The following is a 26153-nucleotide window of genomic DNA, read 5'->3' as shown; positions in this document are numbered from 1 at the left end:
GTCACACTGGGGTGTCCCCTCTGGGTGTCCCCCCCAGGCCCTCACCCCGCTGTGTCCCCCCCCTTCCCCAGGGACACCCTACGATCCCTACAAACCGCTGTGGTTCGAGCGCAAGAAGGACCCGGTGACGCAGGAGCTGGCGCACGTCTACAAGGGGGGCTACTGGGAGAGCAAGGAGAAGCAGGACTGGAGCTTGTGCCCGGATATTTTCTGAGCCCTGTGAGGAGGAGGAGGAGGAGGAGGAGCGGCGAGGGGGGAGGGATGAAGGCCAGGACCCCCCCTGTCCATCCGTCTGTCTTAACCGTGTGTCCCCGTGCCTCGCCGTGAGCGCCGGCCGGGCTTTGCCTTAGCCCACCCAAACTGACCTTGGGGAACAGGAGCCAACACAGCCCCCCTCAAATCCGAGCTGGAGCAGGGGGGGTCCCACCCACCTCCTCGGCACCCCGGGGTGGGGGGCACGGCCGCCCCTGTGGTGGGGGGCCCCGGGGAAGGCGCAGCGGGGCGAGCCCGAGGCTGGCCTTGGTCTCCCCCCCTCCCCTTTTATTCCCGTTCCCCTTCGCCCCCAGGAGTTCGGGTGCTTTTGGGGTCCGGGGGGGGCCAGACTCCCCCCCAGCCTGTTCTATAGGTGTATATTATATATATGTAGAGAGCAATCGGGGTCCCCTTCTCCCCCACAGCCCCCAGTTTGGGGGGTCCCCGCCCTCCCCGGGGTGGCCCCCACGTGTGGGGACCCCCCATGAGGTGCCTTCCCTGTAGGTTTAGGGCAGGGGGAGGGCCTGGGTTTTGGGGGGGGGGGGGTCTCTCCAGGGTGCAGTGGGACCCCTGCACCCCCAGACACTACAGGGGTGGGGAGATGCGCCATGGGGGGAGTCTCTGCACCCCCGAATCTGAAATTGGGGGCGTTTGATGCCTTTTTATTTTTTCTTTTTTTGGGTTGTTGTTTTTTTTTTTTTTTGTCTCCAGAAAAAGAACTAAATTAAAATCTGTGAATGCCCCAGCCCTGCGCCTGCTCTGTGGGGTAGAGGGAGGGTCCAGCCCCTCCCTGCGGCTGATTTTGGGGGGACCCCCTAGTCCTGTAGGGACCTGAGTGGAAGCGCCCAAACAGAGACTTGAACCCCATTCATGAGATTCTCCAGGAGCCTCCCTGTCCACACCCCAGGTTCTGCTGCCCTGGTGGGGGGGATTGGGGCTGTCTCCTGTGTCCCCCTGTGTTCCTCACTGGATTTGGGGTGCTGGGGATACCTTGGGTGACTGGGGGGACCCATTTTGGCCCAGGGGGTCACCTGCTCTGGGGGGGTGGCATCCAAGGAGGGGAGGTCCTGAGTGTTCCTGGGACCCTCTGGGGGCACTTCCATGGGCGGGGATGTCCCCAGGGATCGTGGGGACCCCCTGCGAGTGACACAGGTGCCCCCATGCCCTCCCCGTCCCCATGGTACGGCGCCTCTGATTGGCCAGTTGGTTTGAGTGACAGTTTCGGGAGGGCTGGCTTTTCCCCGCCCACCTTGAATTGGAGCGTGCTGATTGGCTAGCCGATCGCAGCGGGTCAGATTCAGCCAATGGGAGGGCTCAGTGTGGCCCTGCAGCCACGCCCCCGGCAGTGCCCGCCCCTTGTCCTCCGTGGGACCCCGCTGTCCCCACCCCCGGGTGGCACCGGGGAGACAGTGACTCCACAACCAGCAGACATTCCTCCAGCTCCGGTCACAGGGGTTTATTGGGGCCCGGCCTCCGCCGGCTCTGCCGCCACCGCCGGTGGCTCTTGGGGTCGGGGCTGTCTCTTGGGGTCGGGGGTGTCGCCTCTGCCCCATTGCCAGATGCTCCGCTCCAGCTGTTCCCTCTGATCCCCGATGCTGGCAGAGCGCTCGGGTCGGTCGGCCGGGCAGGGAGGGGCTGAGAAGGGGCTGAGGGGTCGTCCGGGGATCCCCTCCTGCCCGGTGTCTCCGTTACCGGGACGACAGCATCATCACGAACTCTGTGGGGCGAGGAGGGCACGTCAGGGGAGCCGGGGCTCAGCCCTGCCGCGGCCCCAAGGGGAAGGGGATGCCCTCACCGTCGAAATCCACATGGCCGTCCCCGTTGAGATCCACGTCCTGCAGGATCTCGTCCACCTCCTGCGCCTTCAGCTGCTCCCCGAGCAGTGCCGCGATGGCCTCGCGCATCTCGGCCGTGCTGATCTCCCCGTCCCCGTTCATGTCGAACTGCGGCACCCGCAGGCTGGGGTCACCCTCCCTCCACGGCCACCAGCACCCCCAGGCTCCCTGTGGTCACTGCCTCCTCTGCGCTCATCGTCACCACCATGGTCATCGTTCACCCCTGGTCACTGTCTCCTCCATGCCTGTGGTCACCCCATGGTCATCATTTCCCCACAGTCACTGTCACCTCCATGCCTGTGGTCACCCTATGGTCATCATTCCCCCCTGGTCATTGTCCCCTCCATGCCCGTGGTCACCCCATGGTAATGGTTTCCCCCCAGTCATTGTCCTCTCCTGCCTGTGGTCACCAGCACGGTCTTCCCATGGTCAGTGTCCCCTCATGGTTCCCCCTATGGTGACCATCTTGCCATGGTCTTCCCGTGATCACCATCCCCTCCATGCCCTATCATCACTGTCCCCACCAGAGTCTCTCCAGGGTCATTGTCCCCTCCATGCCTGTGGTCGCCCCATGGCCACTGTTTCCCCATGGTAATTGTCCTCCCCTGCCTGTGGTCACCAGCATGGTCTTCCCATGGTCAGTGTCCCCTCCATGGTCACCATCTTGCCATGCTCTTCCCGTGATCACCATCCCCACCATGCCCCCATCATCACTGTCCCCACCAGGGTCTCTCCAGGGTGACTGTCCCCTCACGGCTGTGGTGCTGCTGAGGAGGTGACACCACGCCCGCTGTCCCCGTGGTGGTGTCCCTACCTCGCGGAAGGCAATCTTGAGCTCCCTCACGCCCACCATGTGCGCCGTCTCCTCCCGCAGCTTCGGGCCCATCATCTGCACAAAGTCCTCGAAGTCCACGCGGCCGCCCACTGTGGCAGGAAGGGGACAGACACCCTCAGCACCCCAGGGACCCCAGGTCCCCTCCCCGTGTCCCCGAGCCCACTCACTCCTCATCTTGATGTGCTGGGAGATCTCGATGAGCTCCATCTCGGTGGGCATGTAGCCCAGCGTGCGCATGCAGGCGCCCAGGTCCTTGTAGCTGATGTAGCCATCCTGGTCCGTGTCAAACTCCTTGAAGGCGTCCAGCAGCTCTGGGCACGGCCACAGGTGGGGACAGGGACATCATCAGGAGTGGAGGGTCACACGGACACTGCGTCACCCCGGGGCAGGTCCCTTCTTGGATGTGGGAGGCCCTTCCATGGCCTTGTCCCCACGGCAGATCCCTCCATGACAGATCCATCCCTCCCCGCCATTCCCCTAGGCCCGTGTCCCCACCCCGTCCCCCCTGCTCACCATCCAGCTCCTCCGGTGACAGCTCCCGCTCCTGCATGGGACACACAGAAGGGGTGACAGCAGAATGACACCCAGCACCGTGTCCATCCCCCTCTTTGCCCCCCCAAACCTCGGTGTCACCTTTGTTAAGCGTGGGCCAAAATTAACTCCAGCGGAGGATTAGTGGGATTGGAGGCAAAGCCCCGCCCTGCCCCGTGCCTGCACCTCCCACCTGCCCTGTCCCTGTCCCCGTGTCCCTGCTCCTGTCACCCACCCCAGGGATGTCCCACCCCGGGACCCCAGGCTCTGGGTGGGAAGTGCTGGGTGGCCAGAGGGGGGTTGTACTCCAGAGGTGCAGGGGCAGCATTTTTACCCCCACAGAGCTCGGCTGCCCCTGCTCTAGATGTCCCCTCAGTATGTCCCCTCTGTCCTCAGGGCCCTGGAGCATCCCCAACACCATTCCCAGCACCATGTCCCACCTATCCCCACAATTCCAGGCTGTCCCTCACTGTTCCCAGTCCCCCATGTCCCCTTCATCCCCAGGTTTCCAGCTGGTCCCTGAGCCCATTCTCACTGTCCCCATGTCCTCATCCCTAGGGTCCCAGAGTGTCCCCTACTGTGTCCCCACTGTCCCCACGTCCTTTTAATCCCCAGGGACCCAGAGAGGTCCCAACCATGTCCCCAGTGCCCAACATCCCCTCCATCCCCAGGGTCCCGGAGTGTCCCAACCCCATCGCCACTGGCCCCATGTCCCCTCCATCCCCAAGGTTCTGGAACATCCCCATCCCACTGTCCCCAGGCCCACCCTGACTGCCTCATTGCCCTCTTCATCTGCAGGCTCCTGGACTGTCCCTGTCCCCATCTCCACTTTCCCCATGTCCCTTCCATAGCCAGGGACCTGGAACAGCCCCACTGTCCCCATGTCCCCAAGTCTCAAATGCTCCACATCCCCTCCATCTGCAGGCTCCTGGGCTATCCCTGTCCCCACCTCCCCTGTCCCCACCTCCCCTCCATCTCCAGGGTCCCTCCATGCCCACTCTGATGCCCATGTCCCCTCCTGGTGTCCCCACCTTGCCGAAGACGGTGTTGAGGAAGGGGGAGTAGGTCTTGATGGCGGCAGCGTGGGGGTCCACGGGCCCCTTCTTCCCGCCCTTCTGCCCGTGCCCGCCGTGCCGGGACTCGGAGCCGGAGCTCTTGGGGGCCGGGGCGCCGGCGTCCTCGGGGGCTTTGGGGGCTTTCTCCCCCTCCTCGTGCCCCCCTTTCCCCTTCTGCGGGGGCTCCGTGTCCCTGTTGTCCTTGGGGGTCCCCTTGTCCCCGCGGGAGCGTGGCATGGGGCCGGGGCCGGGTGGGCGGCGGGCGGGCACGGAGCGGGACCCCGGGATGGCCGAGCCCGAGGAAGGAGCCGGGAAATCCTCTTACACCCCCCGTGACCCCCCGGCTCCCCCCGCCGCGGGCCCGCCGGCGCAAAGCCAATTAGCGGTGATTAATGGCAGGAAACAGCCACGGCCACCGGGCAGGTCCCCAACAGCGCCCCGGGGCCACCACCGAGGCCCTGAATGCAGAGGTGACACCCCACAGCCACCACAGTGTTCCCACCACTGCCCAATGATCCCACAGGCGACACCCCACAGCCACCACTGTCCCCAGCATTGCTCCCAGAGGTGACACCCCACAGCCACCACTGTCCCCAGCATTGCCCAATGCGCCCAGAGGTGACACCTCACAGCCACCAATGTCCCCAGCATTGCTCCCAGAGGTGACACCCCACAGCCACCTCAGTGTCCCCAGCATTGATCCCACAGGTGACACCCCAAAGCCACCACGGTGTCCCCAGAACAAGCCACATCTCCAGCGGTGACACCGCAACGCCACCACTGTGTCCCGTCACCTGGCACATCTCCCGAGCTGCCTCCACCCCTAGGGTCGGTGCATTTATTGTCCCCCCAGGATGGGGACTGGTGGCGTGTCCCCAACACATGACTGGGTAAGCACAGGGGGCTTCAGACGGGAGGGACCCCCCAAAATGAGAGCAGGGGAGAGCCCGGCCCGGGGGGTGACCCTGGCTGCCGTGTCACCTCGGGTGACACAGAGGGGCGACAATGGTGGGGGTGACAGTACCCCCGGTGTCACCCGCTGCCACTGCCCCTGTGCCACCCGCCATTGTCATCGCTGTGCCCCCCACTGGCGCTGTGCACGGGGACCGTACCCCCGGGTGTGCCCGTCCATGGGGCGCCCCCGTCCATGGGGTGCCCCCGGTCCCCCCTCCCCGCCGGCGCCCCCGCCCCGGAGCCGCGCAGGCGCGGGGCGGCCCCGGTCACTTCCTGCCCCGCCCCCGCCGCCGCCGCCGCTCCCGCCGCCCCCGACACCGGCACCGGCCCCGGGCACCGACCCGCCGGTGAGTGCGGGCAACGGCACCGGGCACCGAGCCCCGTCCGGACCCGCCGGGCGCGGCCCCCATCCGCCTTCCCGGGAGCCCCATCCCCGTTCCCGGCGAAGCCACCCCCTGTCCCTGTCCCCATCCCTGTCCCTCTCCCTATCCCTGTCCCGGTACCTAGCCGGGCCACCCCTTCCCCGCCCATGTCCCCATGCTCGTCCCTGTCCCCCTGTCCCCATTCCTGTTGCTGTACCTAGCGCGCCCACCACCGGCCCCATTACTGACCCCGCCCCCGTCCCCATCCGTTTTCCTGTCCCCATCCTTGTCCCTGTCCTCGTCACTATCCCCGTACAGAATGAGGCCACCACCGGCCCCATTCGTGCCCCCCCATCCGTGTCCTTGTCCCCATCCCTTTCCCTGTCCCTGACCCCATAATCCAGCAGGGCCACCCCTGTCCCGTGATCGGTTGGAGCTGTCCCTGCCCTCCTTTCCATCCCCACCCGTGTTTCCAGGAGGACACCCTTGTCTCTGTCCCCATCCCGAATGGGACACTCCCTGTCTCACTCAGAACCCCCATTCCTGGGGTGCTCCCCAAGTTCCCTTCAGGGAGCTGGCAGGGACAGGGGTGTGTCCCCCAGGAGTGGCTGCGCCGCCCTTTACCGGGCTGGAAGACGGTGACAAACCCACTTCGGGGGACACCCCATTCCCTGGCGTCCCCAGCTCCCATTTTGGGGTGCCATCCCAGCGTTCCTGACCGTGGCCGGGGGCTCCCCAGCCATGTCCTTCCGGAAGGTGGTGCGGCAGAGCAAATTCCGGCACGTGTTTGGGCAGCCGGTGAAGACGGACCAGTGCTATGATGACATCCGCGTGTCCCGCGTCACCTGGGACAGCACCTTCTGCGCCGTCAACCCCTCCTTCGTCGCCATCATCGTGGAGGCCAGCGGCGGCGGCGCCTTCCTCGTCCTCCCCCTGCACAAGGTGATGGCAGGGTGGTGACGCCGGGAAGGGGGGTTTGTGCCCGTGGGTGACCCCCTCCCCGCTGTCACTCTGTCCCCAGACCGGACGCATTGACAAGTCGTACCCCACGGTGTGCGGCCACACGGGCCCCGTCCTGGACATCGACTGGTGTCCCCACAACGACCACGTCATCGCCAGCGGCTCCGAGGACTGCACCGTCATGGTGAGGGGTGGCCCAGGACCCTGGGGGGTGGCAGGGTCACCCCACTTCGCTCACCGTCCCCTCTGTCCCCTCAGGTGTGGCAGATTCCCGAGAACGGGCTGAGCCAGCCGCTGACGGAGCCGGTGGTGGTGCTGGAGGGCCACTCGAAGCGCGTGGGCATCGTCACCTGGCACCCCACGGCCCGCAACGTCCTGCTCAGCGCGGGTACGGGGGGGCACGGCGGGCACGGGGAGGGGGCCGCGCGGCCGAGGTGACCCCGGCTGCCGTGTCCCCCAGGCTGTGACAACGTAGTGCTGATCTGGAACGTGGGCACGGCCGAGGAGCTGTACCGGCTGGACGGGCTGCACCCCGACCTCATCTACAGCGTCAGCTGGAGCCGCGATGGCTCCCGCTTCTGCACCGCCTGCAAGGACAAGAGCGTCCGTGTCATCGACCCCCGCCGCGGCACCGTGGTGGCCGTGAGTGTCCCCACCCCCCGGGGGACCCTTGTCACCGGGGCGCTGCCCTGCGCTGGCTCCTGGGGACAATCCCCTGCTCCCTGCCCTTGTCCCTTGGTGCGCCCCGTTGTCCTGCGTTCCGTGGGTGTCCCTGTCCCCCGGTTGTCCCCGCTGTCCCCTGTCCCTGGGTGCCTGTCCCTGGGGTGCCGCAGGCTCCGGTGACAGCCGTGCCCCCCAGGAGAAGGAGCGGGCGCACGAGGGGGCCCGTCCCATGCGCGCCATCTTCCTGGCCGACGGCAAGATCTTCACCACCGGCTTCAGCCGCATGAGCGAGCGGCAGCTGGCGCTCTGGGACACGGTGAGTGCCACCCCGGGGCTCCCCAAACCATCCTGGGGCTCCCCGCGTGCCTGACACCCCATCCCACCCCAGGAGAACCTGGAGGAGCCCATGGGGCTGCAGGAGCTGGACTCCAGCAACGGGGCTCTGCTGCCCTTCTACGACCCCGACACCAGCGTGGTGTACGTCTGCGGCAAGGTAGGGAGCCCCCGCCCCTCTTGGTGGCACCCCCGAGCCAGGGTCCCCCCTAACGGCGTGTCCCCAGGGGGACTCGAGCATCCGCTACTTCGAGATCACGGAGGAGCCGCCCTACATCCACTTCCTCAACACCTTCACCAGCAAGGAGCCCCAGCGTGGAATGGGCTGGATGCCCAAGCGTGGGCTGGATGTCAACAAGTGTGAGATCGCCAGGTGAGCACGGGGGACAAGGTGAGGGACCCCCAAAACCTCCCAGAACCTTCCATGACCCCCTCTGCTCCTGTGGCAGGTTCTACAAGCTGCACGAGCGCAAGTGTGAGCCCATCATCATGACCGTGCCAAGGAAGGTGGGTGGGGACGGGGGAATGTGGGCTGGGGGGAGTCCCCAGGGGGACCGAGAGGGGTCACTGGGCAGGACATGGGGCCCTGTGGGGCTCCTGGGCAGGGGGTCCCTAATCAGTGTGGGCGGGGGTCCCTATGGGGTCTGCGTGTGAGGTCCCTGAGCAGGGCATGGGAGAAATGGGGGTCCCCAGTGAGGCCGTGGTGTCTCCCTGGGTGTCCCCCCGAGGATGGCACCCCTGTGACGCTGTTGGGGGCAGTCGGACCTGTTCCAGGACGACCTGTACCCGGACACGGCGGGCCCCGAGGCGGCCATGGAGGCGGAGGAGTGGGTGGCAGGGCGCACGGCGGGGCCCGTGCTGGTGTCCCTGCGCCAGGCATACGTCCCCAGCAAGCAGCGGGACCTCAAGGTGAACCGGCGGACGCTGCTCCACGACAGCCGCGCCACCACCGCCGGGGCCACCACCGGGGCCACCACGCCACCTGCCACGCCCCCCGCGTCCGCCCGCTTCAGTGCCCCGCCGGTGCTGGGCTCCGGCAGCGCCACGGTAAGGGGACAGGGGGACAGGAGGGACAAGCGGGAATGGGACGGAGGGTGTGGTCGGTGTGGGTGGGTGTGGCAGTGGGTGTGGCTCTGCGGGGCGTGTCCCGTGACGGGGCTGTCCCTCAGGGAGGTCGCCTGGACGAGGTGCTGCAGGAGGTGGCGGCGCTGCGGGCGCTGGTGGCGGAGCAGGGCCAGCGCATCTCCCGCCTGGAGGAGCAGCTCAGCCGCCTGGAGAACGGCCACGTGTAGGGACCCCCTCAGGGACCGCCGCCCCAGGGACCACGCCTGCACCCCAGGGACCCCTCTGAACCATCTCGCCCCCCTGGGGTGCCCCCCTTGCCCCGCTCCGGGCCCTTCTCCCATTGGGGGCTGGCCGCCCCTCTGGCAGCTCCCCGCTTCCCCCCATTGCCTTACTGGGTGCTGCCCCCCCGAATCATGGACCATTCTCCACCCCTGCCCCCGTTCCTCGGGCTGGGGATTGCTCCTGGGATCAAAGATTACCCCCTGCACGCCCCAATCCCGGTGTGGGGTCTCCCCCCTTTCTGTGGGGCAGGGCATGATCTGCCTTCCTAAACTGTGAGATATCGTCCCCCCTATATTTTGGGGGCTTTTCCTCCCTTCCTCCTCTTTCTCCTCATGTCCCCCTCCCTCTCCATTCCAGTGCAGGGTCAAAATCTATATTTTCACTCCAAATAAAGGATTTATAAGAAAAGTGCTGGGGGTGATTTACAGGGAAAGCAGCAGGGCCACCTGCGGGGTGGCAGAGCGGGGCGGGCAGGAAGGCGCGGCGGTCACGGGTGGGAGCTCGGCGCCTCGGCAGGAAGTTGTGGGGGCACCCGGCGGCATTTTGGGCTGCAGAGGGGGTGAGGGGGTGCAGCGCTCGGCCCCCCCCGCTCGGCACATCCGCTACACGGGGCAGGAAGTTGGGGGGGGCTCCCCCATCTCGGAGCGCGCCCGCGGCATCGGGACCCGCTCTGGCTGCACCCCGCTGATGGTGAGCACCCCAAAACCGGGCAGGGTGGGAGATTGGGGGGACTGGGAGCCCAGGGGATGGGGGACAGGCTGGGGGAGTCAGGATCAGGGAGCCAGGGTGGGGTTGGGGGGAGCGGGACGATAAGGGGAGTCTGGAATGTTTGGGGGAGAAGGGGAGCACGGAGGGGTTGGGGGGAAGGAGGGGGGTCCTTCAGGGGAGCATGGTGGGCTTGGGGTGGGTCAGGTTTTGGGGTGGGGTTGGGGGCTGTGAAGACTGCGAGTGCTGGCTTTGGGGGGCCCCGGGGCTTTGGCAGGGCGTGCTGTGGGGCTGCAGCCCTGTGGGCAGGGGATTCTCGGGGGGCTGCGCATCCATGCGGGGTGGCAGGACCCGGTTCCTCTCGCCCAGCACCTTTAGGTGCTGCTGCACCCGCCACCCACGGCTTCCTCCCCGGGGTCACCTCCCCCTCCCCGGCCCTTGCCCTTGCCCTGTGCCCTGTGCCCTGTGCCCTGTACCTTGCCCCGGCCCTTCCCTGCGTCCCAGCTCCGGGAAGCCACGTGTGCCTGGCACGGTGTGACCCCGCTGCCCTCCCCGCAGGCCGCCCCGCGATGGCACCCGCTGCTGCTGCCGCTGCTGGCACTGCTGGCGGCGCCGGTGGCGGCCGGGGACCCCGCGGTGGCCCGCAACGACCGGACGGTGGCCGCGCTGCTGGGGCTGCTGCTGTGCCTGGCGCTGGGGCTGGCGCTGGCCTGGCACCACCTGTGCCGCCTCTCGGCCGGCCGCTACCACCCCCGGCCCCTGGGCCGCCGGGCGCTGCAGCTGCTGCGGGGACAGTGGCACCGGCTGCGCTCGCCGGGGGACCCCGGGGACAGCCACGGGGACAGCCACGGGGAGGTGGCCGTGCGGGACGAGGATGAGGAGCTGATGCCATGGAACCTGGAGCGGCGGCCGCAGCAGCAGCAGGAGGAGGAGGAGGATGAGCAGGAGGAGGATGAGAAGGAGGAGGAGGATGAGGCTGAAGCAGCGCCGGAGGGCGGGGAGAGCCCCCTGAGCGAGGGGCAGGCGGCGGGGGGCAGCGCCGAGGCCCTGCTCAGTGACCTGCACGCCTTCTCGGGGACAGCGGCATGGGGGGACGCGCGGCCACACGTCACCGCCTTGTGACATCACCGGCCTGACGTCACCACCCTTTGATGTCATCTCCCTGTAGTGTCACCTCCCTGTAATATCACTCCCTGTAGTGTCGCTCCTTGTAATGTCACCTCCCTGTAATATCACTGCCCTGTAATGTCACTGCCCTGTAGTGTCACTCCCTGTAATGTCATCGCCCAGTAGTGTCACCTCCCTGGAATGTCACCACCCTGGAGTGTCACCTCCCTGCAGTGTCACTGCCCTGCCAGCAAAGGGACCCCTTCTCTGTCCCCTGCCAGCCCCCAGCCGAGGCTCCTGATTGGCTGCAGGGGCCTTGCACGAATTTGCACTGACCAATAAAAGAGCAGCTCTGGGGACAGAGCAGGTCGGGGGCGTGGTTTGCAGAGAAGGGGGTGGAGGCAACAAAGGGTGTGGCAAGTGGGAGGAGCTTAAAACGGGGCGGGGCATCACACAGGGGGTGGAGCCTGGACCCTCCCCTGGTGGGGCAACTCCCCCAGCCCCCCCAGCCCCAGCAGAGGGACCACCACAGCCTCAGCAAGTCCTTTATTGGCACACATCCAGCAGCAGGGCCACGCCCCAGGGGCCACACCCCAAAGGCCATGCCCCAGAGGGGCCACACCCCAAAAGGCCACGCCCACGGGGGCACACCCCTGGGGGGCCACACCCCTGGGGGTTCTCCCCGTGCCCCCAACCCCGGCGGGCAGGGGGCCGTGCCGGAGGGGGACGAGCCCCCCGGAGCACGAGCAGCACTGTGGGGTTCCCCCCACCCCATGGGAAGCACCAGGCCCCCCCTAAACCCCCCACCCTCCCCACCCCTACCTGGGCACCCGGCCCCGGCCCCCCTTCTGCTTCTTGGCGCCCCCCGAGGGTTTGATGGGCAGGGGGGCCGTGCCCTCGGGCTGGGGGGCCTGGGGGGGCCCCAGCTCCATGGGGTCTCCTGGGGCCACCGGCTTGAACGCCTCGAAGGGGGAGAACTTCACAGGGCTGGGGGGACACAGGAGGGGGTGATGGGGGGCAGACAGTGCCCATGGAGCTCCTTCCCCACCCCAGGAGGCCTCAATTCCCCCCATAGTCCATGGACCTCCCCTACTCCTTCTTCCCTCCTTGGGGCCCACCCTGATTCCCAAAGCCTCCCAAACCCTCACCCCACTGCCCCACAGCCTCTCTGTGCCCCAGGATGGGACAGGTTGAGCCGCCCATTGCACCCCCAGCACGGTCCCCTGTCCCCACCTTGGTGCCCACCCCAAAGCCCCCCCATCCCAAACCCCCACCCCAGGCACCCCCTGTGCCCGGTACCTGACGGGGGTGCGGGGGCTGCTGTTGAGGCGGCGCGGGGAGCGCACCTTGGGCTGGAAGGAGAACCCCTCCTTGATGCTCTCCAGCACCGAGGGGGCCACGTAGGTGAAGCCCTGCGGGTTTGGGGGTGTCACAGGGGGGGCCTGCCCGTCCCAGGGGTCCCCCCCGGGGCTGTGCCCCCCTACCAGGAAGGCCTGGTTGGCGCTCTCGCTGATGGCGGCGTCGTCGGGGCTGTCCACGGGGGTCTGGCGGGTGAAGCGTGTGTCGAACTGGCTCACGTCCTCCTCCGACTGCTGCGGGAACATGGAACAGGCGCCTGCTCCCACGGGGCCCCCCAAAAACATTCCCAGCCTCCCCCCTCGGCCCCCATACCAGGCAGGGTTTGAAGGGCGGGTCCAGCCTGCGCGCCAGCAGGTCCTCCCAGTTGATGTGGCGGAAGAAAGGCTGTTTCTGTGGGGTTTGGGGGTGTCAGGCAGCATTCGGGGGGTGTCCCCTGGCACACCCCCATCCCCACCCAGCCCTGTACCTGCACATCGGCCGCGTCACCGGGGCCCCCCCCAACCCTCTGGCTGGGGTTCCGCTTCAGGAACTGGAAGAGAAACAGGGATAGAGATGGGAATGGCGGGAGGACCTACATAAACAAAGGTGGGGGAGGAAATTTGGGGGGCACCTTCTTGAGGAGGTCACGAGCGTCGGGCGTCAGGTAGGGCGGCAGCACCAGCTTTCCCTTGAGGATCTTGTCGATGGTCTTCTTGCGGTTCTCGGCGGTGAACGGCGGCTGTGGGGGCACGGAGGGGCCATGAGGAGCCAGTCGAGCCAAGGTCACCCCGGGATGTCCCCCCAGTCCCCAGGGAGCAGGGAAGGAGCAGCGGTGGCACTTGCCGATCCGGTGAGCATGTCGTACATCAGGGCGCCCAGGCTCCACCAGTCCACTGCCCGGTTGTGCCCGCTCCGCACCAGGATCTCGGGGGCCCTGGGGGTACAGGGGGGCCCTGAGCGGATGGGGGGCCAGCACAGACCCCCCCAAATTCTCCCCCAGTGCTGCATCCACCTCACATGTACTCGATGGTTCCGCAGAAGGTGTGGGTGACGGCCCCGTCGTGGATGGACTCCTTGCACAGCCCGAAGTCCGTCAGCTTGATGTGACCTGAGGGACGTGGGGGGGTCAGCAGTGCCCCCAGAGAATCCCCCAGGCTCCCCAGTTTGCCCCCCAAGCCCACCTTGGCTGTTGAGCATGATGTTCTCTGGCTTAAGGTCCCGGTAGATGATCCCATGGGAATGCAGGTGACCCAGGGCCAGCGTGATCTCGCTCAGGTAGAAGCTGCGGTGGCATTGGGGTGCCTGTGAGCCATGTCGGGGTGCCAACCCCGTCCACACCCCCCACCACCACCTCATCCCTACCAGGCAGTGTCCTCCAGGAAGATCCCTTCCCGCTCCAGCTGCATGAAGAGCTCTCCACCTGCACAAAGAGCCCAAGAGGGACCCCGTGAGCCGTCCCTGGACACTTCTTAACCACCCCTGGGAACATCTGAGACATCCTGGGACACCCTTAAACCACCCCTGGACACCCTGAGCCATCCCTGGACACTCCTTAATCACCCCTGGGAACATCTGAGTAATCCTTGGACACCTTTAAACTACCCCAGAACCCCCTGAGCCAACCTTGGACATCCTTAAACCACCCCTGGACACTGTAGCCACACCAGGTCACACTCTAACCACCCCTGGACACCATGAGCCACCCCTGGACACCCTCCCTGGACACTGCAGCCACCCCAGGTCACACTTTAACCATCCCTGGACATCCTGGACACCCTCCCTGGACACTGTAGCCATACCAGGTCACACTCTAACCATCCCTGGAGACCCTGAGCCATCCCTGGACACTGTAGCCACCCCACGTCATGTCTTAACCATCCCTGCACCCCTTGAGCCATCCCTGGACAATGTAGCCACCCCAGTTCATGCCTTAACCATCCCTGGACACGCTGAACCACCCCTGGACACCATCTCTGGACATTGTAGTCACCTCAGGTCATGCCTCAACCATCCCTGCACCCCCTAAGCCAACCTTGGACACCCTCCCTGGACACTGCAGCCACCCCAAGTCACACTTTAACCATCCCTGGACACCCTGGACACCCTTCCTGGACACTGTAGCCATACCAGGTCACACTCTAACCATCCCTGGAGACCCTGAGCCATCCCTGGACACTGTAGCCACCCCAGGTCACGCTTTAACCATCCCTGAACACCCTGAGCCACCCCTGGACCCCTTCCCTGGACACTATAGCCACCCTAGGTCCTGCTTTAACCACCCCTGAACACTCTCCCTGGACACTAATAGCCACCCCAGGCCAAACTTTAACTATCCCTGGACACCCTGAGACATTCCTGGACACCCTCCCTGGACACTGTAGCCACCTCAAGTCACACTTTAACCATCCCTGGACCCCCTGAGCCATTCCTAGACACTGTAACCACACCAGGTCACATTCTAACCATCCCTGCACACCCTCCTTGGACGCTGTAGGCCCCCAGGTCAGGCTTTAACCATCGCTGGACGCCTTGAGCCATTCCTGGAAGCCCTTGAGCTCCCCCTGGGACAATTTGCAGCCATCCCTGGAGCAACCCTCGGGCCGCCCCGGTCCCGCCCGCACCGCTGAGGCACTCCAGGATGAGGTAGAGCTTGCCGCCCGTCTGGAAGGCGTAGATGAGGTCCACGATGAAGGGGTGCTTGACGGCCTCCAGGATGTTCCTCTCGGCCCGAGTGTGCGCCGTGTCCTTGGCGTTGCAGGCGATCTTGGCCTGGGGGGGAGGCGGTGAGCGGGGGGGGTCCCCGGGGGGGCCGGGGGGGCCGGGGCGCCCCTACCTTCTTCAGGACCTTCATGGCGAAGATCTTGCCCGTGTTGGTGCCCTGCACTTTGCGCACCTGGAACACCTGGAAGGACGGGCGGGGAAGGTTGGGGACGCCGCCGGGGGGACACCGGAGCCCCCTCAGAGTGTCCCCAGCCCCGCCGTGTCCCCACCTTGCCGTAGCCACCCTTGCCCAGGACGCGGAGCAGCTCGAAGCAGTGCGGGCCGATGTGCTCGGGGCCGTTGTTGACGCTGCTCTCGGAAATCTCGATCTCTTCATAGTGTCCCACCGGCCTGGCGGGAAAGGGGGTGAGGGGGACAGCCCCCTGCCTGTCTCCTGCCTGTCCCCTGCCTGTCCCCCGCCTGTCCCCTGCCTGCACACCCCTCGCAGGCTGTCCCCACTTACTCCAGGCCGTTTCCCCGCGGCTCCAGCTCCATCTCCTGCGGGAGGGAACTCGCGGTCAGAGGTGGGCAGGGGACGCATGGCAGGGAGGGGACATATGGCAAGGAGGGGACACGGCACAGAGAGGACCCACGGCAGGGAGGGGACACAGGGCAAGGAGGGGACATGGCAGGCAGGACACGGGCACGGCACGGGCAGGACACGGCAGGACACGGCAGGACGCGGGCAGGACGCGGCAGCGCGGGGCGAGGCAGCGCCGAGCCGGCCCAGCCGGATGTTTTGGGGCCGAGGCCGGGCCCTGCCCAGCGGGAGCCGCCCGCTGCCCGCCCGGGATCCGCGGCTGCCCCCGGTGCCCCGGCGCCCCGTCCCCGCGGACACCCGGGCTGCCCCCCTGTCCCGCCACCGCCGGGACCCCGGTCACTGCCCCGCCGCTGTCCCCCCAAGCCCCTGCCCGCCGCTCCCGGCACCGAGCTGACCCCCCGCACCCCGACCCCCCGCTCCCGCCGTCCCCACCGCGCCCCGGTGCCGCTCGCCGCCTCCACCGCCCGTCCCGCTGCCGGTGCCCCCGTCCCCGCGGCGCCCCCCGCCCCAGCCCCGGTGCCGGCGGCAGCCCCGGTGCCCCCCGCGCCCCGCTGCCGGCTCACGGCGCCCAGCTCGGGCTCGTCCCCGTCGCTGCCCTCCTCGGTCTCCAGGTCGATGTCGAACACCCCCGCCATGACGGCGCCGTGCCGGGACCCCCGGGGACCCGCCCCGATGGCCACGCCCCCAGCGCGGCCACGCCCCCGCCACGCCCCGTGTCACCGCCTTATCGGGACCCCGGGGAACCCGCGCGCTGGCCACGCCCACGGCCACGCCCCTCCAGCGGCCACGCCCCTTGCGCGTCACCGGGGTGTCCCCAGCGCGGGGGACGCGGGGACAGGGGGTCCCCGGGGGTAGCGCAGGAACAGCACAGAGACAGCGCGGCCGCTCACAGCCTTTACTGGGGACCCCGGCCCGCCACGCCCCCTGCGCCGCGCTGACGTCAGCGGCGCCGCCGTGACGTCAGAGGAGGGGCAGGAAGAGAGGGGGACACCCCGGTGACCCCACGTGGGGACCCCGGTTGGGGTTTGAAGGCACGAGTGGGGCTGCGGGGCACCGGGGTGGTTGTGGGGTCACTGGGGTGGGTGTGGGGTCACTGCTGCTGCTGCGGGGGCTGCGTGTTGGTGTAGCGTCTCTGGTGTTGGTGTAGGGTCTCTGCTGTTATTGTAGGGCCAGGGGCACTGCAGGGACTGGGGTTTGTTGGAGGGTTTCAGGCACTACAGTGCTGTGTGTTATTGCAGGCTCTCAGGCGCTACAGGGGCGCTGTGTTATTGTAGGATCTCTGGTGTTACTGTAGGGTCGCGAGGGCTGTAGGATGTGGGTGTTATTGCAGGGTCTCTGCTGTTATTGTAGGGTCAGGACGCTTCAGGGCTCTGTGTTAGTGTGGGGTGCCTGGTGTTGTTGTAGGATCTCGGGCATTATAGGGGCTGGGTGTTAGTGTGGGGTCACCGGTGCTACTGTAGGGCCTCCCCAGTGACAGCCCTATATCACATCACACAAGTCTTCCCAGAGGATTTCTGAGCTGCTCCAGGGAGTCCCTGGGTGCCCCTCTGTTGTTGTAGGATCCCCGGGTGCAGGTCTATCACTGTAGGGTCTCCCGAAGCCAGTTTGTTATTGTGGGGTCCCCCTTTCAGTGTATGCTGTTGTAGGGTCTCCCCTAAACTCGGGTTTGTTACTGTGGGTTCTCCCCGTTTGTTATTGTGGGGTTTTCCCTCCCCGGGTGTCATTGTGGGGCCTCCCCACCTCAGTCTGTTACTGTGGGGTCTCCCCACGTTTCTTTGTTATTATGGGATGTCCCAATAACTCTTTGTCATTATGGGGTCTCCCTCCCCATAACGGTTTGTTCCTGTGGGGTGTCCCCATGCCAGCAGGTGCCAACACCTCACATGTCACCTGCTGCTCTCATGGGGTGGCCTGGCTGCCTCGGGGGTCCTGGCTGCCCCACCCTGGCGGTGGCACGGGGACAGCAGGGGACAGTGTCCCCCTTGTGTGTCCCCAGGCATGGGACAGACCCCCAGCTTCAGGGACAGACTGTAGGGACAGGGCAGAAGGGACAGGGAGGGACGTTGGGAAGCAGGGAATGGGGTGCTAGGGCAGGGGGATGGGGTGCTGGGGTAACGGAGGAATGCCAGGGGATGGGGTGCCTGGACTGGGAGAGGGGGAATGTTCAGGTGAGGGGTGTCAGTGTGATGGAAGGATGAAGTGCCAGGATGGACAGGGATGCCAGGGAATGTGGTGCCAGGACGTGGGGGATGCCGGGGATTGGGGTGTCAGGGTAGTGGGGAATGCCAGAAGATGGGGTTTCAGGATGCCAGGGGATGGAGTGCCAGGTTACTGGGAGGATCCCAGTGGATGGGATGCCAGGATGTCAGGGGATGGAGTTCCAGGAGAGTCGGGGGATGCCAGGGGATGGAGTGCCAGGTTAATGGGAGGATCCCAGTGGATGGGATGTCAGGGTGCCAGGGAATGGGCTGCCAGGGGAGCGAGGGGATGCCAGGGGATGGAGTACCAGGACATGGGAATGCCAGGCAATGGGGGTGCCTGGGATCCAGGGCGGTGCGGGGCTGCCAGGACATGGTGTGCCAGGCCAGGGGTGCCGGGGGGATGCCGGGGAGGGGCGGCGGGGCGGCGGGAGCGGTGCCGGGTGTGCCGGGTGTGCCGGGGCACGCATTCCCTCGCTCTCCCCGCTGCCTGCCCGGCGCTATTTGAAGTGCGACAAGAAATGCTCCACGGGATACCGCGGCGAGTCGATGCCCAGCCCCTGGCAGAGCCCCAGCAGGCGCTCGCAGGCCTCGGCCAGCGTGGCCCCGGCGCACGCCACGCTCAGCAGCGGCTCCTCGTACTCGCCGGCGCCCCCGGGCTCCTCGAAGAGCCGGTTGAGGCGGACGAACCCGCGGCCGTGCAGCTCCCGCAGAGCCTCCATGCCGCCGCCACCCGCCAGGGCGTCGCCGTGCTCCGAGGCCAGGCACATCACCCCGGCCAGGTGCGTGCGGGCCGCGGGCCGGGCGGGCAGCACGGGCGGCACCCCCAGCGCCACCAGCACGGCGGCCAGCAGCAGGTCGGGGCCGTAGACCTCGCGGATCCAGTCGCGCAGGTAGAAGCCCCCCATGCGGGGGTTGATCTCCAGCAGGCGCGGCCCCGCCGGGCCCAGCTTGAGCTCCACGTTGAAGACGCCGTCGCGCAGCCCGCAGGCCCGGCAGCACTGCAGCGCCGCCCGCACCAGCTGCGCCTGCCGGTCGGCGGGCAGGCAGGAGGGCAGGCACGCCGCCGTCTCCAGGAAGGCGGGAACGCGCGTGGGGCCGTTGTCCGACACCCAGGCGCCCAGCAGCCGCCCCTCGAAGACCACCAGGTCCACGTCGTGCTCGGTGCCCGGCACGTACTCCATGAGCAGCATGGCGTTGCCCCAGCCCAGCCCGATGCCCGGGTGGTCGGCGTCGTCGCGCAGGTCCCTCCAGAGGCGGGCGGCGTGAGCGTGGCACTGCCCGGCGTTCTCCACCAGCCGCACGCCCACGCCGCCCGCGCCGAACTCCAGCTTGGCCACGGCGGGGAAGGGCACGGCGCCCGCCGCCCGCTCCACGTCGCCGTGGCTCCGCAGGCGGCGGCAGGGCACGGCGAAGGCGGCGGGCGGCGGGCGGCCGCGGCGGCAGCGCTGCAGGTGCCGGTGCGTGCGGCTCTTCTGCTTGGCCACCCGCACGGCGGCGGGCGCGGGGCCGCGCAGCCCCAGCCCCTGGCACACCAGCGCCGCCAGCACCACGCAGTCGTCCCAGTAGGAGAGGCAGGCGTGGGGCCGCAGCCCCCGGGAGCGCAGCAGCTCCAGCACCCGCTCCGCGTGCTCCTCGTCGCGCCGGTGCTCCCGGCTGTCGTAGGGCAGGAAGGTCTGCACCAGCCCCGCCGCGAAGTGCTCCGGGTCCGACTCCACCAGGTGGATCTGCGGCCGCGGAGAGGCGTCACCGGGGCGCGGCCGGCCCCTCACCGGGCTGTGCCGTCCCCCGGCACCCCGAGCCCCTCACCCTCAGCCCGTAGTCGCGGGCCGCCTCCCACACGAAGCTCTTGCTGACGCCGCCGGCCCCGATGAGCAGGATGTCCTTGCCCTCGACCAGGTGTCGCTGTGCCCGGTGCAGCATGGCCTCGGCCAGCAGCCGCGGCGCGTCCCCGCGGGGCTCGCCCACGCCGCGCCCCATGGCCTCGGCCAGCGCGCACGTCTCCAGGCACCGCTGCCCGTTCGCGGCCAGCGCCACCAGCTCCAGCGCCTCATCCACGCACGCCAGCAGGAAATCCACGCCTGGGGACGGTGACAGCGCGCTCAGCACCGCGGGGTGACCGCGGCACCGGCGGCTCCCCCCGCGCCCCGCTCACCCAGGATGTCGGTGCGGGCCCGGTCCCCGCCGCGCTGCCGCGGGCTCAGCTCGGCCTCGCTGGCCAGCAGGGCGGCCGCGGCGGCCTCGGTGGCCTCCCGCAGCCGCGTGGCCAGCGCCTGTCGCTGCCCGGGGGCCGCCACCCCGCACTGCTGCAGGCCGGAGTCCAGGCCCTGCGGCAGCGCCGCGCCGTGGCGCACCGGGCTCTCCGCGCGTCCCACGGCGCAGGCCACCTGTGCGTGGGGACACGGGGACACCCGCGTGTGTGTGGGGACACCGACTGCCACCGGGGTACAGGGACATTAGCCGCTAACCCATAGCCTGGGGACACAGCTGCCACCGGGGCATAGGGACGTGGGGTGGCACATTGACCCAAGGCGTGGGTGTGGGTGGCCACCAGTCCTGGGGACACACCAGGGCACGGGGACACGCACAGGCACACAGGGCATAGCACACAGATTACCACAGCCTCCCACCACAGCTGGGGACATGCGGGGCCACCAGGACGCGGGGACAGCCATCGTAGGCTGGGGACACACAGTGCCACCACACGGGGTGTGGGGACACGCCGTACCTGGCAGAGCTGGGGCCGGTCCCCCCAGGACCTGCAGACGAGGGTGCAGATGCGCAGGGCCATGGGCAGCCGCGGGGCTGGGCTGCCTGGGGGGCAAGGGACAGGGCAGGCACGGCCGCCACGCGGGGACAGGGCCGCCCTGCCCCACCTCCCCCTCCTCCTCCTCCTCCTCCGGGGCCTTTTGGGGCTCCCTGTGGCACCGCGGTGGCCCCGGCCCAGCCCAGCCCCAGGGAGTGAGGGGTGCAGCACGGCCACTGCCATCCCCAGCCCCACGGGACCGTCGGGAGTCAGAGGGGGTCACCCCAACACCCTGCCCAGCCCAGGGCACCGTGGGGGTCCAGGGTGGCTTTCCCTCCCACCACAGAGCACAATGGAGGTCCAGGGTGACCTTCCCCACCTCTCCCCATGGGTCTGTGGGGGTCCAAGGTGGCAAATTGTCCCCCAACCCTAACCCAGGGGACCGTGGGCGTGACCCTCGTGCCCTCCCCAGGACCCCAGTAATTTGGGCACCCCGATGGCCGCCACCCGCCCGCCCCAGGGCACAGACACGTGGCCGGCACCGCTGCAGGGACCCGCGGGACCCCGGGAGTCTCTGCCCCCCCCTCCCAGGGTGGTGGGCGCCCGAGGGCGGGGGCCTTACGTGGGGGGGGCACGGGCAGGCGGGCGGTGGGCACCATGGCCTCCAGCAGGACGCTGTCCTCCTCCGTCAGCCCCCGGAGCCGGGCACCCACCGCCTGCGCCACCGCCGCGCCCTCCTCCTTCCTGTGGGTGCTGCGGGCGCCTGTCCCCCGCCACCGCCACCCCGCCGGCCGCACCACCACCTGCGGGCACCTCCGTGTCACCCCCGTGCCACCCTGTGCCACCTGCACCCACCCCTGCCACCCTGTGCCACCCCACCCCCTGCACCCACACCTGTCACCCTGTGCCACCCCACCCCCTGCACCCATCGCTGTCACCCTGTGCCACCTGCACCCACCCCTGTCACCCTGTGCCACCCCACCCACTGCACCCACCCCTGCCACCCCATGCCCCCCAGTGCCACCTGGTCGCCACCCTCACAGCCACCGCACCCCGCGCTCCTCGCTGTCCCCCGGAGCCGCCCGGCGCCACCAGCGCCGCCCGCGCTGCCGTGCCCACCTGGCCGTAGGGCTCCATGGCGGTGCCCCCCAGGAAGGCGCCCACCTCCTCCTGCACCAGGCTCTGCTGGCCCTGCGGGTCCTGCAGCCGCACCAGCCTCACCGCGGGGGCCGCGGGCAGGGCGGGCAGGTCCCCCCTGGTGCCAAGCACGAAGGCCAGCGTGGGGGGCACGGGCAGGTTGGCGTGAGCCGCCAGCACCCAGCGGGCGAGCAGCGCGTCCTCCAGGCGGTGGGCGAGCGGCACCGAGCCCCCCGTGGGGCAGTCCAGGTCACGGGCCAGCTCGCCCACCCAGCCGCCCTCGGGGTCCCCCGGCGCGAAGGTGCCCGTCACGTAGTTGGCACGGCGGGGCGGCACGAAGCTCTCCAGCGCGCTGTGTCCCCCCACCTTGAAGGAGACGCCCCGGGAGAGCAGCAGGGACCAGGCGCCCGGGCACGACTCCGATGGCACCCGGCTGGCCCAGGAGGGGGACAGGCACAGCACCATGGCACCTGCGGGTGGGCACGGCGGTGGGCACGCTGGCGGGCACGCCAAACTGCCCCCCGTGGGGAGGGAAGAACACTTGCTGCTGAACTGGTGTGTACTGGGATTAACGGGACACGGGGGCTGCTGCCGCCCTGCTCCCCTGCCTCAGTTTCCCTCACAGTGCGGGTCAGGCAGCACAGGCGGGTGTGGGCACAAGGGGACGGCACCCACCTGGGCAGCGGGTGCCACCCTCCAGCAGGACGGGCAGGAAGGGGATGGGCGAGCCCAGGATGCAAACGGTCATGTCCAGCGGGCCAAATCCTGCCAGGAAGGGAAGGGTTAACAGCGCCGGGATGGGGACCCTGGCGCCACCCTGCCCGTGGCACCCCGGTGTGGCTGGGAGCCCCCAAACCCCCTGTGTCCCTAGCCTGGCGCCGCATCCCCATTGCCACCCTTATCCCTGCCACCCCCGTGTCCCCAGCATGGCACAGAGCCCCCATCATTGTCCCTGCCACCCCCGTGTCCCCAGCTTGGCACTGAGTCCACAACACTCTCCCTGTCACCCCCGTGTGCCAGCCTGGCACCATGCCCCCATCACTGTCCCTGCCACCTCCGTGTCCCCAGCCTGGCACTGCACCCCCATCACTGTCCCTGCCACCCCCGTGTCCCAGCCTGGCACCGAGCCCATAACCCTTATCCCTGCCACCCCCGTGTTCCAGCCTGGCACCGCGCCCCCCGTGTCCCCAACCCGTGCGGGGCTCCGCGGAGCAGTCCAGCGTGGGGGGCAGCCCCTCCTGGCTCAGGGCGCTCTGGAGCCGCTCGTAGGCGTGGGTGGCACCGTCGGGGTCCCCGCTGTCCCCGGGCACTTCGCCATCGGGGGCCTCGTCCTCCAGCCAGCCCGGGCACAGCGCCTCGGGCCCTGCCCACTGCTGCTCCTCGGGGCTGGGCACCCGCTCCGGGCTCGCCTGGGGCGTCGAGAGCTGCGGGAGCAGGGACGGGGCTGGCACGGGGCTGGCACGGCGGTAAGGGGGTGCTCTGGGGCTGGCGTGGGGTTGGGGGCTGGCACGGGGCTGTCACGGGTCCGGCACGGAGCTGGCGCGGGGACGGAGCCCGGGTGGGCACGGGGGGTTGGCACCGTGGGGGCGCTGGGGGGCTGCGGGCGCCGGGCACGGCGCCACCGCCTCGGGGACAGCGGGGCAGCAGTGCCAGCCGCCGGGGCCGCCAGCTCCGGGACAAAGCGTCCCCTTGTCCCGGCGGGGTCACGCGGCGGGTGGGCACAGCACGCCGCGCTGCCCGCTGCCCCGCGCCAGTGCCCGGCACCGCCGGGACCCGGGATGGGCACCCACCTCCGCCCGGACCCGCACCCGGGGCCACTCACCATCCTGGTGGCAGAGGGGCTGCAAGAGAAGGACAGGCAGAGTCAGCGCGGCTCCCCGGGGACGTGCCGCCCTCCCCGGCCACCCCCGGCCGTGCTGGAGCCCCAACCCAGCTCCCGGGGGGGGGACCCGTCCTGCGGCACCCGCCAGAGCCTGGCACGCTCCCTGGGCACACCTCGGTGCCAGCTCCGGTGTCTTCATGTTGTCCCCTCAGTGCTCGTCCCAGTGTCCCCAGACTGACCCCTCGGTGACAGCCCCTGTGGCCCCAGCTTGTCCCCTCGTTGGCAGGTCTGGTGGCCCCAGATTGACCCCTTGGTGCCAGTCACGGTGGCCTCAGGTTGTCCCCTCGGTGCCAGCCCCGGTGGCACCTCCGGCTTAGTGTAATCCCGTGCCAGCTCAGCACAGCCGGGGGCACCTCCCGGTCCCGGGGGTGCCAAGGTGCCCTGGGGGTGCAGACCCGGGGACAGGGGTGTCCCCACCCCCCCGGGTGTCCCCGCTCCCAGCAGGTGCCACCCCGGCAGAGCTGGGCACAGAGGGAAACTGAGGCAGCGGTGCCCGCTGGCAGCCAGGCTGTCCCCAAGCCCGACACCCGGTGACAGCGTTGGGGACACACGGCTCGGTGGCGTGGCACGAGGACCCCCCAAAACCCGGTCGCGGGGGTCCCTCAAAGCCCGCGCCCGCCCCAGCCGCGGGCCCGCCCTGTCCCCCTGCATCCCGGCTGGGAGGTGCTGCGCTGTCCCCAAGTTGGGACAGCGGTGTTGCCCGGTACCTTGGGATGGGAGCCGTGGCCTGAGAGCGCGCAGGGGACGAGGGCTCGGGGACGCCTGGCACAGGGGACACCGGCCGGTCTGGCCTTTAAACCCCCCCCGCGCCACCCCGGGGTGCCAACCCCCGGCCCCGTGCCCCGGATTAGGCGACACAGAGCCCCATTGTCCCCTCTGCCACCTCGCGCCAGGCGCTGGCACCCCTGTCGGTGTCCCTGTCCCCGTCAGCAGCGAGCTGCCTCAGCGGGAGCCGGGGGGTGGCTCGGCCTGGCGGGGCTCTGCTGTCCCCCTGTCCCGGGTCCCCTGCCCGGGCACGCCCCTCGCCCTCCCCCCTTGCTGTCCCCCTGTCCCCAGCGCGGCGCAGCTGCCAGCACGCACGTCCCCCGGCTTAGTTCCAGCTGCCCGCGGCGTCACTGTCACACTGTCACTGTCACCGTCACCGCCACCGGCAGGCGCGGGGCCACCAGCGCGGCTGCCGCGCCGCAGCGTCCCGCACGCGCTGTCACCCGCTCCCTGTCACCCTCGCATTGTCACCTGAACCGTCACGTGCACCCTGTCACCCACCACACACCGTCACCATCAGCGGGGTCTTGTCACCCGCACCTGTCACTCACACCCTGTCACCCACGCTGTCACCCACAGCTCGACACCGCACCGTCACCGGAGCCGTGCCACCTGCATCTGTCACCTGCATCTGCTACCTGCATCTGTCACCCACCTGCATTTGTCACGCACATCACCTACCTGTCACCTGCACCCTGTCACCCGCACTGCCACCCAGACCCCCTAACCTGCACCGTGCCACCTGCACCCTGTCACCGTGTCACGGACATCATCACCCACCTGTCACCCGTGCTGTCACCTGCACCGTGCCACAGGTGTGCACACACGCCTCGCCCCCATCCCGCTGCTCCCGTGCCCCCGGTACCGGCACCGACACCCCCAAACCCACCCACGCCCCAGCTGCCGCCAGCACCCACCGGGGCGCCGGTGCCGGTGTCTGTCTGTCGGTGTCCGTCGGTGTCGGTCGGTGTCTGTCTGTCGGTGTCCGTCGGCGTCGGTTTCTCCTGGTGTTGCGGCTCTCCCCGCTCCGGTCGCGGCGGGTTCGGGCTCTGCGGGGTTTCCCGGTGTCGGTCCCGGTGCTGTCGCAGCCCCAGCGCAGCGGCTCTGCCCGCTCCGGTCCCGGCGGTGGCGGCGGCGCCGTGTCCTGCTCGGGCGGGGCGGGGCGGGGCGGGGCGGGCCCGGGGCCACCGGGGGGACCGGGACACCGGAGGGGGTGACAGAACCAAGGGGACAGCGGGGTCGAGGTGCCACCGCCGGGAGACGGGGACAAGGGACTGGGGTAGGGAGCGGGACAAGGGACGGGGGCAGGGGACAAGTGACCGGGGGCAGGGACGGGGCCAGCCCGGGGTCAGCCGGGGACGGGAGTAAAACTGACACCGCGGAGCAGAAATGTCAGGGCAGGCCCCGGGAGCTATTCGCGACCTCCCCGCACGACATGGAATGGGACACAGGGAATGGCACGGCGTGGCACAGCCAGTGGGGACAGGGGACAGACATAACACCATCCCTGCCTTGTCGCCCTCCACGAGCGGTGGCACAAATGTGTCACCCTCCCCCGTGTCCCCGGTGGGAGCCCGCCCTGCGGGGTGTGATCAGGGACCTCGGGGTGGCAACAATCTCCCGGCAACGGCCCGGTGCCGCTCCCGACGGTGTCCCCAGAGTCCCCGCGTGGGGACATCCCTGGGCTCTGCCAAGCACCCTGTTCCCTCGTGTCCTCCCGTTTTCCCGTGCTCCCAGGACCGGGATGCGGATCGCCGGTTGTCTCCTGTCCCCTCACAGTCCCGGGAATCCCTGTCTGTGCCGAAGCTGTTCCTCTCCCTCTCCAGCACCCCTGTCCCCTGTGTCCC

General features: G+C 68.9%; 5 protein-coding genes across 9 annotated transcripts; 2 read left to right on the top strand and 3 right to left on the bottom strand.

Annotated features, from left to right (window-relative positions):
- Positions 1-1919: 1919 nt before the first annotated feature.
- Positions 1920-4745, bottom strand: CABP4 (calcium binding protein 4). Its single transcript, XM_054276144.1, has 6 exons — positions 4485-4745; positions 3436-3466; positions 3090-3233; positions 2902-3011; positions 2048-2195; positions 1920-1969 (listed from the first exon to the last, which is right to left on the bottom strand). Exons 1-6 carry the CDS (start codon positions 4743-4745, stop codon positions 1941-1943), a joined length of 723 nt encoding a protein of 240 aa, XP_054132119.1. The 3' UTR covers positions 1920-1940.
- Positions 4746-5748: 1003 nt separating this feature from the next.
- On the top strand, positions 5749-9529 carry CORO1B (coronin 1B). 2 transcript variants are annotated; one of them, XM_054275450.1, is made up of 11 exons: positions 5749-5809; positions 6564-6766; positions 6846-6968; positions 7043-7172; positions 7245-7426; positions 7644-7763; positions 7836-7940; positions 8008-8153; positions 8230-8287; positions 8540-8827; positions 8950-9529. In XM_054275450.1, exons 2-11 carry the CDS (start codon positions 6566-6568, stop codon positions 9070-9072), a joined length of 1476 nt encoding a protein of 491 aa, XP_054131425.1. In that variant the 5' UTR covers positions 5749-5809; positions 6564-6565; the 3' UTR covers positions 9073-9529. The 2 variants fall into 2 exon arrangements, with proteins under 2 accessions (XP_054131425.1, XP_054131426.1); XM_054275451.1 differs by having other exon boundaries at positions 5754-5809; positions 6509-6766.
- Positions 9259-11269, top strand: PTPRCAP (protein tyrosine phosphatase receptor type C associated protein). Its single transcript, XM_054276509.1, has 3 exons — positions 9259-9345; positions 9485-9817; positions 10391-11269. Exons 1-3 carry the CDS (start codon positions 9259-9261, stop codon positions 10952-10954), a joined length of 984 nt encoding a protein of 327 aa, XP_054132484.1. The 3' UTR covers positions 10955-11269.
- Positions 11270-11757: 488 nt separating this feature from the next.
- On the bottom strand, positions 11758-16222 carry RPS6KB2 (ribosomal protein S6 kinase B2). 2 transcript variants are annotated; one of them, XM_054275694.1, is made up of 15 exons: positions 16142-16222; positions 15501-15535; positions 15268-15388; positions 15111-15179; positions 14899-15046; positions 13640-13697; positions 13459-13559; positions 13295-13385; positions 13121-13211; positions 12909-13016; positions 12765-12827; positions 12611-12688; positions 12424-12531; positions 12239-12351; positions 11758-11926 (listed from the first exon to the last, which is right to left on the bottom strand). In XM_054275694.1, exons 1-15 carry the CDS (start codon positions 16211-16213, stop codon positions 11758-11760), a joined length of 1425 nt encoding a protein of 474 aa, XP_054131669.1. In that variant the 5' UTR covers positions 16214-16222. The 2 variants fall into 2 exon arrangements, with proteins under 2 accessions (XP_054131669.1, XP_054131668.1); XM_054275693.1 differs by lacking the exon at positions 16142-16222 and having other exon boundaries at positions 15501-15732.
- A 1886-nt stretch (positions 16223-18108) lies between these two features.
- On the bottom strand, positions 18109-25395 carry CARNS1 (carnosine synthase 1). 3 transcript variants are annotated; one of them, XM_054275598.1, is made up of 10 exons: positions 25224-25395; positions 23450-23500; positions 22852-23083; positions 22335-22424; positions 21642-22129; positions 21145-21325; positions 20505-20590; positions 19932-20163; positions 19586-19857; positions 18109-19503 (listed from the first exon to the last, which is right to left on the bottom strand). In XM_054275598.1, exons 4-10 carry the CDS (start codon positions 22405-22407, stop codon positions 18277-18279), a joined length of 2559 nt encoding a protein of 852 aa, XP_054131573.1. In that variant the 5' UTR covers positions 22408-22424; positions 22852-23083; positions 23450-23500; positions 25224-25395; the 3' UTR covers positions 18109-18276. The 3 variants fall into 3 exon arrangements, with proteins under 3 accessions (XP_054131573.1, XP_054131572.1, XP_054131574.1); XM_054275597.1 differs by having other exon boundaries at positions 23482-23500; positions 25224-25280; XM_054275599.1 differs by lacking the exon at positions 23450-23500.
- Positions 25396-26153: the final 758 nt, after the last annotated feature.

Source organism: Melozone crissalis, unplaced genomic scaffold (assembly GCF_028551555.1).
Source record: "Melozone crissalis strain CALT ecotype California unplaced genomic scaffold, PUWL_Pcris_2 ptg000018l_1, whole genome shotgun sequence".
Classification (NCBI taxonomy): domain Eukaryota; kingdom Metazoa; phylum Chordata; class Aves; order Passeriformes; family Passerellidae; genus Melozone; species Melozone crissalis.
Note: the sequence above shows the minus strand (reverse complement) of the source record. Positions and strands in the feature narration are given on the sequence as shown.

Excerpts from the sequence above, each read along its gene's own strand:
- CABP4 (XM_054276144.1), bottom strand. The coding sequence starts at position 4,745 with ATGCCACGCTCCCGCGGGGACAAGGGGACCCCCAAGGACAACAGGGAC. Across the intron at positions 3,234-3,435 it reads GTCACCGGAGGAGCTGGATG|AGCTGCTGGACGCCTTCAAG; the intron begins GTGAGCAGGGGG and ends GGCCGTGCCCAG. Across the intron at positions 2,196-2,901 it reads TCAAGATTGCCTTCCGCGAG|TTCGACATGAACGGGGACGG; the intron begins GTAGGGACACCA and ends CGGGTGCCGCAG.
- CARNS1 (XM_054275597.1), bottom strand. Across the intron at positions 22,425-22,851 it reads CTCCGCGGAGCCCCGCACGG|GATTTGGCCCGCTGGACATG; the intron begins GTTGGGGACACG and ends CCTTCCTGGCAG. Across the intron at positions 19,858-19,931 it reads GGCCCGCACCGACATCCTGG|GCGTGGATTTCCTGCTGGCG; the intron begins GTGAGCGGGGCG and ends CACCGTCCCCAG.
- PTPRCAP (XM_054276509.1), top strand. The coding sequence starts at position 9,259 with ATGGACCATTCTCCACCCCTGCCCCCGTTCCTCGGGCTGGGGATTGCT. Across the intron at positions 9,346-9,484 it reads CCCTGCACGCCCCAATCCCG|TGCAGGGTCAAAATCTATAT; the intron begins GTGTGGGGTCTC and ends TCTCCATTCCAG. Across the intron at positions 9,818-10,390 it reads CTGGCTGCACCCCGCTGATG|GCCGCCCCGCGATGGCACCC; the intron begins GTGAGCACCCCA and ends CCCTCCCCGCAG.
- CORO1B (XM_054275450.1), top strand. The coding sequence starts at position 6,566 with ATGTCCTTCCGGAAGGTGGTGCGGCAGAGCAAATTCCGGCACGTGTTT. Across the intron at positions 7,764-7,835 it reads AGCTGGCGCTCTGGGACACG|GAGAACCTGGAGGAGCCCAT; the intron begins GTGAGTGCCACC and ends ATCCCACCCCAG. Across the intron at positions 8,154-8,229 it reads AACAAGTGTGAGATCGCCAG|GTTCTACAAGCTGCACGAGC; the intron begins GTGAGCACGGGG and ends CTCCTGTGGCAG.
- RPS6KB2 (XM_054275693.1), bottom strand. The coding sequence starts at position 15,664 with ATGTCCCCTCCTTGCCCTGTGTCCCCTCCCTGCCGTGGGTCCTCTCTG. Across the intron at positions 15,047-15,110 it reads CCATGAAGGTCCTGAAGAAG|GCCAAGATCGCCTGCAACGC; the intron begins GTAGGGGCGCCC and ends CCTCCCCCCCAG. Across the intron at positions 13,698-14,898 it reads CATCCTGGAGTGCCTCAGCG|GTGGAGAGCTCTTCATGCAG; the intron begins GTGCGGGCGGGA and ends CTCTTTGTGCAG.